We start from the raw sequence: 17,522 nt of genomic DNA on the forward strand, positions 1-17,522 counted from the left end.
CGGGATCACGCCCTGAGCCGAAGGCAGACGCTTAACCGCCGTGCCACCCAGGCGCCCCAAAAGGAAGACTTCTCAACAGTAAAGGCAGGAACGGTGGAGTCTGGTTTGCCGTGCATAAGCAAGCTCTATAACCTTGGGCAACTCATTCTCTCTGGGGCCTGGTTTTCTCATCTGTAAAATGAGGGGACTGCAAACCAAGTAATTTCTAAATCCCTCTTCTACAATTCTTGGGCTTTACAGCTCGGCAATTCTCTCCCAAAACTTTTTCCTCCCTCTGCAGTTATCACCTTGGCTCACTCTATGCAACCCGAAGAGAGATATAAATAAGACTGTCTTAGCATGTTTTGTAGAAACCTCCCAACAAAGAAAAGCATCTTGTAAGCACAATACTACCAAAATGAACAGGGATCAGCCATTCATTCTCTCTTTTGCTCTGTATCAGCGGGTTTGCAAATAGAGTTTTGAGTTACTTAAAAAAGTAACTCAGAAAGGCAAGGGAAGGGGGAAGAAGTAAAGGCAGTAAGACAAAAGTCTAACAGAGGCACCTGGGTGGTTCAGTCAGTTGAGCGTCTGACTCTTGATTTCAGCTTAGGTCACGATCTCAGGGTCCTGGGATCAGGCCCCGCACTAGGCTCCATGTGCAGCAGGAAGTCTGCTTGTCCCTCTCCCTCTGCTCCCTTCCACCCCCCACCCCACTCTCTCAAATAAATACATAAATAAAATCTTTTTTAAAAAAAAGAAAAAGAAAAAAAAGAGGAGCGCCTGGGTGGTTCAGATGGTTAAGCATCTGCGTTTGGCTCAGGTCATGATCTTCAAGTCCTGGGATTGAGCCCCATGTTGGGCTCCCAGCTCAGAAGGGAGTCTGCTTCTCCCTCTCTCTCTGCCTCTCCCCCTGCTTATGCTCTGCCTCTCTCTCAAGTGAATGAATAAAATCTTAAAAAAAAAAAAAAAAAAGAAGGAAAAGTGGAATAGACATGACTCAAGTACCCAATCCATTTCAATCCAAGTTGTCTTCATTTTGTAAGTTATATTGCTGTTTTTTTTAAAAAAAAAAAAAAAGGTAAAAACTATTCTGTACCATATTGTCACTAAAACCAAATCTCTTCTTCAACTCTGTGGTGCTAAAAACACAATTTCAGTGTGTCCCAATGTACCCCAGTGGTTCTAAGTATCCCCAGATGGCATAAATATTCTTACTATTTTTTAGGGCGCTGGCAAATTCTGGGCCACCTTTGTCCTTGAAAATAGGGAAAACATCTGGTTGAGGAAGCTGATTGGTGGTCAACAGAGCTTTCTGTAGCTTGATCCTTCCTTCCAAGAGCTGGTCCCACAGTGCTGAGAAAGAAAAAGGAATTTCATTCCTCAGTTACAAAATCTTCCTAGGTTGGGGGATGGGGGGGTGCAGGGATAGGAAATCACACCAATCTCTACAAAGCACAGCTTTATCAGAGCTTCTTGCCATGACAGTACTCGCCATTATAAGAAATAAATTCAGTATCTTGGAAACAAATATTTACTAGACGAGAGAGGGAAAGCTAAAGCCCAAAGAGAAGAGAAAACTGTTTTCTCTTCAATATCCCACAGCTGCCAAAGGACTAGAACAGAACCAGCTAAGCATCCCAGTGTAGAAATGACTGGCTAAGCAGAGAAGACTGGGACTTCAGGCCTCTAGGTAGGTGAGGCATATCACAAATTAATTGGAAGGACACAGGAGCGAGGGAACAGCCAGAACAAACAAACAGGAGATAAAATGCAGACACTCTGAAAATAGCAAAACCATGGACAAACCTATCTGGTTCTTCACAGCTCTTCCTTTCTCCACTTCCTCGGAAACTTTGGCACTGGAAAAGGTCATCACTACACCATCGTCGCCACTATTCCTGTCTTCAGCCCTATCTTCCTCACTCTCACCTGAGGAGTCTTCCTCCCCATCCCCTTCTTCCATGCCACTCTCCTCCTCTTCATCTTCCTCTTCCTCACTGCTACCAAGGTCATCCATTCCCTCGGTGAATTTTTCAAAGTCACGGATGCTCTGGACACTAAAACCCGGTGTTTTCCCAGGGCGGCCTCGGCCCCTCTTCTTCCAGGCTGGACTACTGTCCCCGTCATTATCATACTCCTCTTCCTCAGCAGCACTCAGGGCATCCTCATCGGATCCCTCCAGACCCAGCCCCTCTGAATCTCCATCTCCAGACTCTTCCTCATCAGATATCTCCTTGTCTAAACAAGGGACGAAAGAAGGAAAAAAGATGGATGTTACTTTGAGACAAACACTAGGCAGGATCTTTCATTTCAAATAAAGGACTACAGCATCCACCAAAAAAATAAAATGTATTATTGTTCTCAATTCAATTCAAATATTTATTGTCCATCTACTATCTCTAAAATGCTAAAGGGAGAAGCAAAGATGAACAAAACATGGGTCTTACCCTACGAAAGGTTCTAAAGGGAAAAACGGACCCTTCGAAACTGTAACAAAGACAAGACTTGACAAAGTTTCAATAACCCAGAGAAGGTAGAAATTTTAGGTGTGGGACAAGTAGATTTAAACAAGGCTTTTTAGGGGCGCCTGGGTGGCACAGCGGTTAAGCGTCTGCCTTCGGCTCAGGGCGTGATCCCAGCATTCTGGGATCGAGCCCCACATCAGGCTCTTCTGCTATAAGCCTGCTTCTTCCTCTCCCACTCCCCCTGCTTGTGTTCCCTCTTTCGCTGGCTGTCTCTATCTCTGTCAAATAAATAAAAAATCTTTAAACAAGGCTTTTTAAGAAAGAGGTAGCCTTTGGTCTGGACCTTGAAGAATGATAAGATTTCAAATAATGGAATTAACACTTTTCCCAAACCTACATCTGAAAAAACATAATTTATCATTAACCATCCCAAGTGTACAATCTCTATCACACCAGTGTAGCCTATTTATTAAATACTTACTAAGTAACTATCATGAGCCAGGTGTAGATAAAAGCTAAGAAATGACAAGCAGAATGTAATACCTGTGGGGAGGGGTTCATAGCCTGGTGGGAGTGGTAGATATGCTTGCCAACATTCATATCATTATTGTCATTACAGTGTCATTAGTACACGGTGTACGGAAACGGATCCATCTAACTCTCCTGAAAGGGTGGGGAATTGGCTTCATGTTAAGGAGACATTATAATTTTATTGATTAAACATATGTAACAGCTTATGTGGTAGGTCTTCAGCACTTCTTTAAAGAACTATATATAATCTCAAGACATGGAGAGGACTGTCAAAATATAAATACAAAAACTAAGTGCAAAAATAGCAAAAATTAATCATTTAAGTTCTTTAAATGTGCGCCATTTCTCAGATTAAGGTATATTCATAGAGTAGTAGTTAAGAATATAGATCTTGGGGCGCCTGGGTGGCACAGCGGTTAAGCATCTGCCTTCGGCTCAGGGCGTGATCCCGGCGTTATGGGTTCGAGCCCCACATCAGGCTCCTCTGCTGTGAGCCTGCTTCTTCCTCTCCCACTCCCCCTGCTTGTGTTCCCTGTCTCGCTGGCTGTCTCTCTCTCTGTCAAATAAATAAATAAAATCTTTAAAAAAAAAAAAAAGAATATAGATCTTGGAGTCGGACTGCCTTATCTGAATCCTGGCTCTTCTGCTTACTAGCTGTATGACCTAGAGCAAGTTACATAACCATTCTGTCCCTCAATTTCCTTCCCTGTAAAATGGGGATAAATACTACCAACTTCATAAACTATTGGGAATATCAAATGAAATGATACATGTAAGGATAACAGTAACATCTTTTGAAGACTTGTTGTGTTCCGGTCTCTAAGCACTTAAAGAACTTACCACAATGCCTGACATATGGTAAAAGCCCAATAAATATTTGTCTCACGACTGGTCCTTTTATCACTCTCTAGGCAAAGAACGTGAAATGAGCTTATCAGGTGCCCCCAGAACTTTATCAAAGGCCAAATCATGGGTATCATGACCTGAATGATAGTTTCTTTTATAGTATCTGTGGATTCTCAACATGACACCTCTCTAAAGGAAAAAAAAGATGGCATCCATTCAGTAATCACCATATCCAGCCCCTCCTTTAATCCACTGAGAAACTTATCATGTTTTAAACCTATAAGCTCACATCCTCACATTCTCCGAAGGCTCTTGAAGGGGAGAGGGAAGGATTATGCTATATTTACAATGGCAAAAAATGAGCTTCACAAATTACAATTATACAGTGACCCAATGCAAGACTTGAAAAACCAAAGGAAGGGGCGCCTGGGTGGCGCAGTCGTTAAGCGTCTGTCTTTGGCTCAGGGCGTGATCCCGGCGTTAAGGGATCGAGCCCCACATCAGGCTCCTCCTCTGGAAGCCTGCTTCTTCCTCTCCCACTCCCCCTGCTTGTGTTCCCTCTCTTGCTGGCTGTTTCTCTCTGTCCAATTAATAAATAAAATCTTTAAAAAAAAGAAAGAAAAGAAAAAACAAAGGAAAAGGGTCAAAATCTATGAGTAGCCTGTTCGTCAGATGTCATTCTTTTTCAACATATAGCCCTCTCCAATACCCAATATGCACTGCCTTTTCTCTCCATTTTAGGGTGAACCATTAGGCTAAACATAAGAATTATAGAAACTTAATGGCTCTGAGCTTTAGATTGCTTATGAACTGAAATTAAGTACCTCTTAAGATCCTTTCTAACGCCCAAATCATTCTCTCCTCAGACAATAAGTGGGGGCACACACAGACTAGTCTTGCAGTGACAATCCCAAAAAAAACCAAAAAACAAACCAAAACCCACAAAAAAACACAAATTTAACCTCAAAAAAGTAGGGAAGAAAGGGAAAGTACCATGCAAATGTCTACTCACCAGATGAACCTGGCAGAGTCTGCTCCCAATGGTCCTCCTTCCAAGCTTTTCTAGAGGTAGCCCTGCCAGAATACCTTTTGTCTGTGTCCAAGAGGGAGGCTGATGCCAGTTTTCTAATGTTACCCACCACCAGGAAATCACCTTCTCCTTCATCAAACCTGTCAATCACTCTGGCAGCAGTGGCTGTAGGGGAGGGGTGGGAAAATAATCAGAATCTCCAGGTTAGAAGGAACTTTAATGGTAACCCTATCCAACCCTTTTAACTCACACTCTACAAAATCCCAGCTTCTAGGAACAGGAAACTCATTACCTTTCAAGACAGACCACTACCTTACTGGTCTTCCTGAACAGAAAGCTGACCTCTGCACCTACTAGAAGAACATGTTTCTATGCCTTGGATCATAAAAACGAGCCTAATTCCTCTTCCATTTGTGACAGTCGCTCAAATGTTTTAAGTCAGCCATCTATCCTCACTCCACCCCATCCCTAAGGGAGTTTGCTTATCCTGGCTCAGCTTATCCAAGCTCCTTCAACCAATATTCCTAAGACACGGTCCAGCACTCACATTTATCCTTCCTTATTCTTCCTTGCTCACACTTCTCTGATTCCAGCCTAAAGCAGGATTACTCCCAACTAGACCTTGAACACCAGCTTACAGAGCACCAGTCTCATTCGTCAGCCCCTGAGCAAGTGTCTTGAGGCCTAAGGAGGCATTAACAGCACCACGGAATCCCACTTCTTCCTTCAATCTCCAAGTTAAGTTCTCAGGGACAGGACGTCTTAAAAAAAGGCTGAGACTTCCTTCTCATTTCTAACTCAATACCAGTAAAGGCATCCTGAAAGATAACTTCCAGCCAACTACCAGACCGTGGGTTCCCTGCAACAGACCTCGAAGCCTGAGTCGCCGGGATGCTCCGCCCACCCAAGCACCCGGTCTAGCGTGCGGGTCAGAAAGAAGCAGAAGCCCTCCTCCCGAGCCCGGGGCCGCCCTCCCGGGAGGATGTTTTCCTCTGCGCCACGGCGAGCCGAGAAGGGCAGGCGGAGAAGCCTGGCTGCCGGCCCCGCTCGCGCCGCCCCGGTCTGCCCTGGGCCGGACCCACCGCTCCGCACGTGGCCTTTTCCCAGTCAGGCCTCACCCTCCTCTGGGTCGGCCTCAGGATCCGCCTCGCGCGGGCGCGGGTTCAACAACTGTTCCAGCTGCAGCGCCAGCGGCCCCGCCATCGTCACCAGGTCTCGCTCCGCGCCGCGCTCGTCAGTGTGCAGCCCCGGCCCGGTCGCTCTCTCCTCGCCGGGCCCTGTCGCCGGGAGACTACCGCCCAGAACAGCCAGGGACCGCGCAGAACCCAGCTCTCGCTCCAGCAGGCCACTTCCGGGAGGGGGCGGGGCCAGCGTGTCACTACGGGCGTTGCTAGGAAGAAGGCGGAAGGCTGTAGGGATTGTCGGGGTCCCGGCGCGCGTGCGCGTGCGCGGAGGGGGGGGGCGGGTGTGAGGCGGTCTGGGAGCGCGCGAGGGCACGTGGCCGCCGCTGGCGCTGAACAGACTTTGCAATGCGCGCGACCCTTGTCCCCTTGCATAATATACGCTTCAAGATTTTCCCCGAGATTCACTTAGAAATAAAGTGTGGTGTGGCCATGGCCTATGGTGGCTGATTTAAAAAAGAGAGGGGAGTAAAGGGTAAGCATCTCCAGCCTCAGGTGCGCTTTCGAGCACGCACAGACTGGGACCAAAGCAGGTTTGTCATTTAACAAGTTGGAGGAGTCTGGGGGCCGGGCACACGCCTGTGACCCGTCGTGGTCAGGATTTAAGAATCCTACGTCGGGGATGTGCGTGTGTAAGTGTGAGGCGGACTGTGGGTGTCGTTATTAATAGGAATAATTAGAAATCGCTCCTACTGTTCATAAATAAAGATCAATTCTGTAGTTTCTCCAAGTAGCCTTGTCTTAGGGAAAAGGGGGTGGTGGTGATTGCTCTACTCCATACCCTCATTACTGATATCTGTTCAAAGATGAAGGCATACTCAGACACTTGAAACTGGTGCACAAATGCAGAAAAACTCACGTCTACCATTAGATGGGCACAGGTAGTAGACTCAGAATATAAAGACTTAAAAGGATCAATTTAATTACACCCAGTCACACGGAAAGATACAATCCCTTTATATTCTCTCTCCTTCATGAAGCGTTCCCTAAGTGCCCGCTGTGTGGCAGGCACTGGTAGATGGGATACAAAGATGAGCAAATTAAATTCTCTCCTGAAGGTGATCAGCCCAGGGGGGCAGACAAACTTGTAAACAGAAATGGCAATAACGGATGATGAGGGTGTGTTCAAAGTGATCTATCCTTCCAGCATCTGTTTGAGGTCACCTGTAGAAACCTAGAACCTCCAAAACAGAAACTGTATGAAAAGAGTCCAGAAAAGAGTGTTAAGGGTTCCAGGCCAGTTGGATCCCACAGCCGAACAGCCTAGGAACCCTCAGCTCACCCGTGTTTCCTGTGGATCTTAAGGGAAGTGAGGGTCCCTGACTTTCACAGTCTTAATGTGCCCTCAGGGTCAAGAGCAATGAGAGTCCATCACTTTAGTGAGGCTTATTTCATGTCCCCTTCTTAAGTGGTTGCAAGAGGGGAAGGAGAACCTGTCATAGGATAGACCCCCACAAACAGGAAAGGGAAAAAATGACAGGCTAGGATGGGGACTAAGGCAAAAGAAAACTGCTTTTTATCAGCAGCAAGATAATTCAGGCTAGAAAACAGCTTTGTTTGTTTGTTTGTTTTTGTTAACCTCTCCCCTGTAATTGCAGTCTGGTGCCTGCAGTCTTGGACCTCCAGAGCAAAAGCATGCCCCTCAGGCTGCAACAGGGAACCAGCCCCTTGGGCTTCAAAGGACAAAATGTTTCTCTCCACATTTAGGAAACTACCTCCCCCAATCCTCTTCCCTTCCTATTTTGAACAATAGTGCTTAGAATCCTTGCCTTCAGGGTAAAGAAAAGGGAGAAAAGGGGGAGGGAGGCAAGACAGGTCAGAGACCACTTCTATGCTGTCATGCAAACAGGACACTGGTGGATGATTCTGGGCAGAAAATGCCAAGTTCTGCTTCCCTACTCTCTCTTCTCTGTCCTGGTCCCCACTGACTTGGGAAGACTTTGGAAGTAGGAATCAAGACTACTCTACTCCAGTCACACAGATCCCAGGGCCCCCAAAAAGTTCCTCCTGCTTTCTTAATCCATACTGAGGGTAGGGAGGGGAGGCCAGAGGAAAGAATTCTGGGACTTAATATGCAACAGAGAGAAGTTGAGGCACGGGGTGGGGAGCACCCTCTTAAATGCTCTCTCTAGGGGGCCCTTCCTGCTTTCATTCTAGTATCTTGAGAAGGGAGAAAGGGTTTCCTGTTGGGAACCAGTCTGGAGATGGAGGGTGGACTACAAGAGAGGATATTTCAAAGGCTATACCTCCTAGAAGAAACTTAAGCCTCTGACTGCTCCGGGGATGAGAGCAGATTTGATGGCCAGAGGGATGGCAATAAATGGGAGCACTCTCCAAAAAGAACAGTCCTCTCCAGAGGAGGTCAGAGGGTCTCCTGGTACACAGTTCTCTGCCTGTCTAAAGGCTGCAAAATGACAGACAGATGTAGGAATAGCAGAAGATGGGCAGGGGTGACATTGGATTACCACTCCCCCCCCCACCATTGTCCCAATCAACTTTTCTGATGACGGGGTGTTTCAGGAGTTTAGGAAAACCAGGTTCTTGCCTGCCTCCCTTCTCAAATGCCATCAATCCCCAGGTCCCAAGTCCCTGCCAATGCCAGTCCTGGCTCTCCATGTATAGTTCCCCGACCTTGTCTACCCCTAAAAGCAGCCCCCAATCTCCTCCAGCCTGGGGAAGTTGGGTGGGTGAGCTTTGGCTCCCTAGCCCAGGGCAGGTTGGAACCCTGAGGGCAGATGGCCAGAGGCACAGAGGTGACAGCTTTAAGATGGCCCCAGGGAAAAAGCTAACTGCCAGGCCCAACTGGAGAGGAGACTGCAGTCCTAGGAGAGAGGGGACCGCCTTGGTACTCCTCCACGGCCCTGGAGCCTCTCCTGGGAGCCCCCAGGTGCCGCCTGCGGATGGCTCAGCGCCTCTCTGCGCCTTAGGGCCAGTGCTGCTCTGATGGCAAGAATGGTCCCTGATATTTCTAGACCTCTTCCTCTCAGGAGGCTTCCAATTTGACTGCTAAGCTTTGCCACCTGTTCAGGTATTTGTTAGGGTTCAGTAATACAGAGCCAAGAGCGAAGGGCTGCCCTGTTGCCACGGAGTCCGAGAGATGAAATAAGTCCACACTGAGCGCCCAACTCAAAACGCTTCTTAACACGTACCCGATTCCACAATAAAGCTGCTAAATAATTCAGCAGCCCTGATAGGAAAAATGCAGCTTCCCATAAGCATACGTTCAGTTAAATGAATGTCTTTAAAGGGGATGGCTATAATGAATAAGTTGTCCGTGATTTAATGTATATGAATGCTAAAAGGGCAAAAACAGCCGATCCAGGGATTGCATACAAAGCAGATAAAGAATTGTGCTGCATGCAGAGGCTAGGAGTTTCAAAAGTCTCCCCGTATTTCATAAATTTGGATTTCTGAAAGAACACTGTCAGGTTCCTCCCTGATAGTCTTCCCCATTAGACAAACCGTCATACGGATGCGGTGAAATATTGCTTATTTTAAAGCCTTTCCTGCAGGAAAGATACACTTGGTTGGGTCTTAACAAAATATGAAGATGACAGTGAAAATTACATATCATTTAATGTAAAACCTTTGATTTTTAAAACGAAATAAATAATCCAGACTGCAATCTAGGTGATATAGAAAAGAAATTCGGGAACTCTACTAGCATCTAATATTTAAAACACACACGCATTCCACAGTAGATAAATATTTAAATTCCTTCCATGTTTAATGAAGGCTTGGAAGGGGTTGAAGTACTTTTCAGAATGTATTGGCAACTCCCAGGCGAAATTTGATTTCTATATTGGTTATTTTTTGCTCATCTTTTAGAGAAAGGTAGTATGTCTCTTGTGCCAGGCAAAATAGTTTTTCCTCTAGGAAACTTCAAATGTAACAAACACTATAAAACAACTACTTCACGTCAGTTCCCTGAAAGGGATTAAAGTATTTAATTTCTAGCTTTACTATACATTCATTTTATATTATCTTTTAAACCGCCAAATTAGAGAGCAGGATTATCTATGGGAAGTGAATTGAAACTGAAAAGGACGGCTTCTAACTATATATTTACAGGTAACTGACTTTCCCAAGTCCAGTTTCACATGTGCAGAATTGGGGATAGATGGAGTGCATGGGATCTCATGCCTAATCATACTGGGAGCACTCATTTTTAGCCCTGGATTTGATTTCTATTTCAAATTCTATATTAACTTATCAGCAAATATCTCTTCAACTATATCAGTTAAACCCACAGAATGCAAATCCGTAGTTAATAACAGCAGGAAGCCACAGAGAAAAGCTAGACTGGCATTAGCAAGGGGATTCAGCCACAGCCATGGTAAAAAGATACCCCACTTCTGCCTCTCTTCCTCCAGGCTTCTGAGGGGCCATTCAGCTCCCCAGCAGGCCTCCCCTCTACTTCTTAAAACAACAAATAACACACCGATTATCTAAACATCAGATTTTCTATTTTTATTAAAAACTCACAAATTTATTCAACATGTTTTCTTTCATACAGTGAATGGTCTAATATGCACTGGAGGTCACACAAGCTTAGGTTTATCAGAACAATAAAAGACATATGAGAAATTTAATATATAAAGAAAAAAGTAGCAGCTGTTGACTGCATATTTGACCATAAAATTTAAATATTTTGGACTTTTATTTTAAAGACACAAAAATAAAACCTGTGTGGGTCTATATAAGTCATATTAACAATTCCATGAATGTTCAACAGGACTAAAAATTAGCAAAGATGTTTTTTTAAACCTTGTAACACTTTTTTTTTTTTAACACTTTCTCAGGTTGTGGTGCCAGGCACCTTTACAGTATTTGTGCTATAATTATTCTATTTGGCAAGTGTCTGAATATCATGTTTTCTCTTTGCCTTGTGTAAACAACACCTTTTTACATACTAGCACAGTGAGCTGTGAGCCCTGCAAATCTGTCAGAACATCTACAGGAAAAGAAAATGAACAATTTTGGTTGATTGCTCAAAACATTTTGTTTTTGAACAAGAGGTTTCAAAACAGGATATATTAATAAAACACTGAACTCCTGAATTTAACATTATACGTAAACAGTTGACTGTTTTTAGTTCAATAGTCTTTTTTTTTAACTTTTTTTTTTTTTGTATGTGTGAAGGTAGAATACTTTCTTGTACAGTTGATGTTCAAGTCATTTTACTGAGAGGTCTGGCTGGAGACCTTCCTATCCAGGGTGTGTGTGTGTGTGTGTGTGTGTGTGTGTGTGTGTGTGTGTAGAGCTTTGTGAAGGTAGAAGAGTTGATACTGAGGGCTTTACATTTAGAATTTTGCAATTTTGGCAAAAACAAAAACCAAAAACCCAGATAGGCAAAATATATATATATATATAGTCCCACCTTATGCACAGCGGGTCGGCGTTTCTGAAGCTATAAGAGTTCGTTGTCGCGGTTCCTGAACACTGAGACAACACTAGTGAGAGATTCTCGGAGCCAGAACCCTCTTGGCCGGCCCGGGAGTGGCCCGGGCTGCTCCACCTCCCTCACCCGGCTGTGCCTCTCCGCCTCCCTCGCCGCGGCTCCTGGCGTCACCACTGGCTGTGCGCCCCCGTGGCCGCCGTGGGTGTTCCTGTGCCGCCCTCTGGCCAGGCGCGCGCGCTCGGGGAGTCTGTCCCCGCAACCGGGTCCAGGTGGAAGATGGGGAGAGGTCTGCATTTCCCTTCAGGAACCCCAGTTCTGCACCTTGCCAGCCAGCGCACGGATCCCAGTTCTACCTCCAGGCGGATTTGGATCCTGTTTCTTGTCCCCCTTTCCCATCCGGACTCCCCAGACAGAAAATGGTCCCCGAGGCTGAAGGAAGTGTGTGGGGGGGTGAGTTGTTTTTTTATGTTTTTTTTCTTCTTTTTTCTATTTTTCTTAAATAAAGGTTCATTTCTGTACAACCACCAACTCCGCGGACCGTGCGAGGTCCCGCTACCACACGGCCGCCTCGTTCATTTCGGGGGGGTGAGACAGGTGGTTCCCATAGCTCGCCCCGCCGTTGACCGACAGCGTTGAGAAGGGCGGGCTGGGCCCGAAGACCTCCGCCGACATTGAGTGTAGAGGGCCAGGCAGGCTGGGCTCAGGGCTGGGCGAGTCCCCGGGGGGATGCGCCAGGATGTCGGTGAACCGCTGCGCCTCGCTCGACGGGTGGTGGCCGGGCAGCGGGTGCTCCAGGCCGCCCAGGGGCGTCCCGGAGGGCCCGGACGACGGCACGAAGGGCAGGTCCACTGGCGTCTGCGCCTGCGAGGACGGGGGGCCTTGGGGGAAGAAGTCGTAGTTGCCCCCGGGCCCGTAGTACTCGCCCTGGTAATCTGCGGAGCAGCGGGGCGGAGGATGTCAGGGCTGAGCAGGAAGGACGTGAGAGGCAACACGCGGAACTCGCGGTGGGGGGTCTCCCCCTGCGGGGGCTGGCAGCCGGGAGGAGGCCTGGTGCAAACACTGGAGCTGCTCCCTACCAGACCACCTGCCTCGTTCACCGTCGGGAATTCGGCCCTCGGTCTCGACTACCGACCCCTGATTTACTCCCCAACCTTCTCCATCTCTCCCCCACTCGCCACTTCTCTCAAGAACCAGAAGCGCCTCCCGCACCGCCCCCCGCTTCCAACGAAGCCAACCCCGGCTGGCCGCGCCCTGCCACTCGGCGGCACACTCACCTCCGTAGAAGGAGAAGGGCCCGTTGGGGATGAGCTCGCCCGGCTCCAGGCGGTCCACGAGCGGCCGCATCCGGCGCGGACTGCGGAAGAAGGCGTGGCGCCTGGCGCCCAGCGCGCTCAACTGCTTCATCCTCCGTTCCTTGGAGCGTCTGTTCTGGAACCAGACCTGAAGCACACACGCGCCGAAGTGAGGCCCCGGAGATCCTCCCCACCCCCACCCCCACTTCAGGTGAGCGGCCGATCGGCCCCTAACCCCTCCAACCGCTAGCTCGACTTAGCGCTCCGAGTGTGTGTGTTGTGTTGTGTTGTGTTATGTTGGGTTTTGTGTGTGGGGTTATGTCTCCGAGTAGGGCCGCGAGGGGCGTCCCGGGAGCCAATGATGTACGGGATTCCCGACCGGGAACCTGGACAAGCCTCCCTGCCCGACGTGAGGCAGTTGGAGTTGTTTCCAACAGTCACACTGTCACAGCTTCTGGGGGCTGTACCCACATAGACACTCAGCCTCCCCAAATAGTGTCAGACACACGCAGCTTCCCGTTCACGGTTCCTGGCAGCCCCCTCCCCCGCATGATCGTGACAGAGAACTAAACAGCCTCCTGTTGACACTCAGTCTACCAATGATAGTGACACCCAAACCCACAATCTCCTTTTCAAATCCACGCAAGTCTCCCAGTGCCAAATATACTTATCCACAGCCTCTCACTGACAAGGACACAGACATGCAACCTTCCATTCACTATGCACACGTTGGCACAGCCTCCCAGGGGCCGCAAGGCCTCTGGTGGAGGGCAGCCTGCCTCGGTGCCCAGGCACACTCAGCTTCCCAGGCACGTCTACCACATCCTCACAGAGCCTCCGCAGGTGAACCAGACACCTAACCTTGGGCGGGAGATTCAGGCCCAAATCACATACAGCCCCAAGTCCTCACAACACACTGGCACAGATGCCCAGATGTCCACCTCCTGTCCCTACCCCACTCTAGACCGCCAGAGGCTGAGCTGACTCCAACCCAGGACTCTCCCCTTCAAACCAGGACGCCCCATCTCTCTCTGGAGAAGATGTCTCTGCTCTGGGGCTTGTCTAACTGAGGCAAGAGACCCACGAAGTAGGTGGGGGACACAGAGGATGATCTGTGTTGTGGAGAAGCCAGTGGAACTGATTAATTCTGGCATGTTCAGAGACCTCTGGGCTCCTTCCAAACTAGGTGGGTGGTGCAGAAGAAAGGGTCCTAACTCCCTAGCAGTGTCCAACAATGTCCCCTCCTCCAGCCTCATGCTGAGCTCCCCAGCCCTCCCTCTCTGCCAGTACCATCACCAGCTTCGAATTGGGAAATGGAGGGAGCCTAGGGATTTCCAGATGCCCTACGCAATGGGGCAGCACAGCACAGGTCAACAGGGTAGGGGTGTGTCTGGTCCTCTCCAGTCCTCCCCACTGCAGCCTCCCAGGACGCACTCCCCTCTTTGGGGCTGGGTTGCCCCAGCTTGGCCTGGGTGCCTGCCTAGAGGAGCCATGTGGGTCTGAATGGGAAGGGGGGGAACTGAGTGGCACACCCAGGCCCTGACCTGGATGACACGCATGTTGAGGCCAGTCTCCTGAGCCAGCTGCTCCCGGATATGGCGCGTGGGCTTGGGAGTAGCAGCGAAGGCTGCCTTCAGAGTTTCCAGCTGCTTCGCCTTGATGGTGGTGCGCGGCCCCCGCCGCTTGGCGCCCAGGTTCTGGTCGTCATTCTCGTTGCTGCCCCCTTCCTTGTCCGATACGTTGGCGCTCTCCGAGTCCTTGGCATCATCCTGTGATGGGTCTTGGGAGTCTGGAGACAAACTGGGGTCACTGCCTGTGGTGGCTGCGGAGAGGGAAGGGACAGGTGAGCAGCGGCCTCAGTGGGCCTTCCTCCCCCAGGACCCGTCCGCCCCTAGCGAGCTGGGAATTGGGGCCTCACCTGAGTGGAGACTGTTCTCTTTGGCGACGCTGCTGTTGCTTAGGTAATCCTCTTTGCAGACAAATTTGTTCTCGTCGATGATATAGAGCTCCTCGCCAGTGGAGAGCTGCTTGTTACACATCATGCAGGTGAAGCAGTTTAGATGAAACACTTTGCTCCGCGCTCTCCGCACCAGGTCGCTAGGGGAGATGCCCTGTGCGCAGCCCGCGCATTTGGTACCGAAACACCTGCGGGATGGGAGAGGATGGATTGGCGAAGGGCAGGGGGAGAACAGAGGCCAGGAAAAAGAAGATAGAGAAAGAGAAATAGAAAGTGGAGGAAGAAGAAGAGGAAGAAGGAAAAGAAGAAAGACAGCCAAAAAGAGGCAGAATGCCGATCGAGCAGGCAAAAAGGGAGGAGAGGGCGCGGGGCACCAGTGAAAAATCAGTGAGGAGATACACTTGGTTAGAATGAGAGCGAGGGGCTCGAGCTGCCCTCCGCCCCCCCCAGCCTCATGCCCAGTGTTGTCCCAGAAGAAAAGAGCGCCTGCGGAAGAAGGCGTCAAGGCGGCGATTGGAAGGGGGAGGGAGGCACTTATTTCCCTATTAGATTCAGAGAACAGTCAAATTCTAATTAGAGTTCCATGTAAACGCGTCCCGATTGCCGCTTTTCTCCCCTAGCATCGCTCTCACCGCAAAAGGACCCGCGCGTAGGTTGAGGGTTGACAAGGTCCAGTCCCGCCGCGGGTAAAGAAACAGCCGCGGAGCGCGCAGACGGCTGCAGCTCGGCCGCCGCCACGTTCAAGCCCAAAGCCCAGCCGGCTGGCGCAAGCTAGAGCCACCGCAGGGCTCTACGTCCCGGGCTGCGCTTTGCGGGAGCCAGGCCTCCGAGGCCCACTGGCAGCTGGCACCGTTCGCCGTTCTCCGGTTCGCCTCCAGCCAGTATTGGGGACACCAGGCGCGGCCGGCCGAGGTTCGGAGGCTCAGCCTGCGCTTGCTCCCGGCGATACCAGTCTGCACAGCGCTTTTCTCCATGGTTCCCCGCAATCAGAGACACGCTTCCGGGGGCAGCGTTGGGGACAGAGCGTTCTGAGCCTCTGAGCAAAGCGACCCGGATGGTTTCGCACCCCCACCCCCTCCCAGTTTGATCTGTCACCAAAAACTCAGAGGAGAGCAGAGACCAAGTCAACCGAGTAAACTGGGAGGTTTCAAACCAGTACAGAGGAATTAAAATTCGCATTTGCTCCTGTTCTTCTCAGTTGACTTTTGTGTTTGTGTGGGTTTTGTGGTAAGATAGTACATTTAAGAGAAAAAATTAAAATGCTAAACGAAGGAGGGGCGCCTGGAGAAGTCCCGGCTCAGGCGAGCCAGGCCTGGGTTTTTCCCGGTTTCGGCAAGAAGGTGGGACAAGGGGACGGCGGGCAGTGCTTAGGAGATCTCCGAGCAGAGCCTCCGCCACAAAGCCGAGGTTCACATTGGGCGGAGGCCGATCCTCCCGCCAACCCAGGCAGCCTCTAGGCGGAGGGGAAAGGTCTTCCCGGAGGCTGGAGCCCTGGGGCATTTCACAGGCACGGTGCAGTTTGCCCAGGCCAGCGCTTGGAGGCCGGTCGGGGTTTCAAGAACACCGTGGAATGTGCACCGTAGGCATTAGGGCAGAGTTTTTCCCTTTCGCCGCCAAAGCAAGGGACTCACACACTCCAACGCAAAAGCCTCGGCACTTCCCGCCAAGATCTTTTGGAGATGGAAAGCAGTGGCATGGATCTAGCCCGGGCTTCTAAGCTTAGCCAGGAGGGCGAGCAACCTGGGCGGCTCGGAGAATGCAGTTGCTGGAGAGCTCTGTGAGAGGGGGAAAGACAGCAGCTGGGGTTACAACCCCCAGGGCTGTGCTGCCTCCTTCTAAGCTTGGAGGGGCTCCTGGGCTCAAGCCCACTCGCACCCTTTCTTCCCAGGCACGTGCAGCTAAGCCGAGACCCACAATTTTCAGGACGCAAGCAGGGCCGTGTCCCGGGCGCCCAGCACGCCAGCTGGCGAAGAGGTGGGTGCCTGTGGGACTTGGCTGCCCTCTCCAAGGCTGCTCCTAACGCGGTTGCTTCGGCCACGCTGACCTCTGATCCGAAGCTGGCCGGGAAGGGCCCGCAGGGAGGGAGCAGCAGAGGCGCGCCAGGGAAGTACTCACCGGAAAAAGTCGTTCTTGCAGTAGAGCTTGCCTTCCCGGGAGAAGCACTTCTCGGTCAGGTTGCATTTACATTCACAGCACTGGACGCACTTGACATGCCAGGCCCTGTCCAGCACGTTCAAGAGGAAGCGGTCCAGGATGGGCCTTTTGCAGCCGGCACAGTGCACCATGGTCTTTGGTTTGGTCGGGTGAGGCCGGGAGAGAGAAGAGCAGGTAGAGCCTAGGGGATGACTCCTGAAGACGTCAGCAAGAGCTCCCAGCCCCTCCAAAAAGAGGAGACACACTGGGGGTGCAAGCCAAAACCTGCACCAGGAACTCAAAAGGGGGTGAAAAGGAGGCCGATGGGGAGCGGAGGGCACCTCAGTGGAGTGTGCAGCCTGGGAGTCCCAGGGCCCCGGGGCACAGCAGCACCGCTACAGCTCCTGGGGCAAGGAAGAGTCTCTGGTGGGGGAGAAAGCGACTCTTCTGCCCAGAGCCCGCGGAGGACTGAAGGTCACTGAGAACGGCTACGGGAACAGAAATAAATAAAACGGAGTCGGAGAAGGAAGAGGAGGACGCAGCGAGCTCGGGTTGCAGGGAAAGAGCCGTGGAGTTCTCTTGGGCTTGAGGTAGAGCTGTCAGAAGTCAAAGTGCATCTGCTTTTGTCAGGGTACGAGGGCGGGTGTGTGTGTGCCGGGCTGCCTGCCACCGACCGGGATTTCCCCTCTTTTTTTTTTTTTTTT

The 17,522-nt window shown here is 50.3% G+C and overlaps 2 protein-coding genes across 2 annotated transcripts in view; both read right to left on the reverse strand.

Annotated features, from left to right (window-relative positions):
• Positions 1-6,215, reverse strand: part of AATF (apoptosis antagonizing transcription factor) — a 98,397-nt gene extending 92,182 nt beyond the window's left edge. Inside the window, exons 1-4 of the mRNA XM_011231911.3 lie at positions 5,973-6,215; positions 4,837-5,019; positions 1,789-2,220; positions 1,198-1,335 (exon numbers count right to left, since the gene is read on the reverse strand). Of these exons, the coding sequence (XP_011230213.1) occupies positions 1,198-1,335; positions 1,789-2,220; positions 4,837-5,019; positions 5,973-6,057 (838 nt within the window). The 5' untranslated portion in view covers positions 6,058-6,215. The remainder of the gene's footprint in view (positions 1-1,197; positions 1,336-1,788; positions 2,221-4,836; positions 5,020-5,972) is intronic.
• A 5,046-nt stretch (positions 6,216-11,261) lies between these two features.
• LHX1 (LIM homeobox 1) lies at positions 11,262-17,026 on the reverse strand. Its single transcript, XM_002923376.4, has 5 exons — positions 16,801-17,026; positions 14,647-14,873; positions 14,273-14,550; positions 12,711-12,876; positions 11,262-12,368 (listed from the first exon to the last, which is right to left on the reverse strand). Exons 1-5 carry the CDS (start codon positions 16,968-16,970, stop codon positions 11,989-11,991), a joined length of 1,221 nt encoding a protein of 406 aa, XP_002923422.2. The 5' UTR covers positions 16,971-17,026; the 3' UTR covers positions 11,262-11,988.
• Positions 17,027-17,522: the final 496 nt, after the last annotated feature.

This window comes from Ailuropoda melanoleuca, chromosome 13 (genome assembly GCF_002007445.2).
Source record: "Ailuropoda melanoleuca isolate Jingjing chromosome 13, ASM200744v2, whole genome shotgun sequence".
Lineage (NCBI taxonomy): Eukaryota > Metazoa > Chordata > Mammalia > Carnivora > Ursidae > Ailuropoda > Ailuropoda melanoleuca.

What these genes read in the sequence shown, in the direction of transcription:
- LHX1 (XM_002923376.4), bottom strand. Translation starts at nt 16,970, where the DNA reads ATGGTGCACTGTGCCGGCTGCAAAAGGCCCATCCTGGACCGCTTCCTC. An exon ending in TGCAAGAACGACTTTTTCCG is followed by an intron (nt 14,874 to 16,800) that starts GTGAGTACTTCC and finishes CCCATCCCGCAG; the next exon opens with GTGTTTCGGTACCAAATGCG. An exon ending in TCAACATGCGTGTCATCCAG is followed by an intron (nt 12,877 to 14,272) that starts GTCAGGGCCTGG and finishes TGTGTGCTTCAG; the next exon opens with GTCTGGTTCCAGAACAGACG.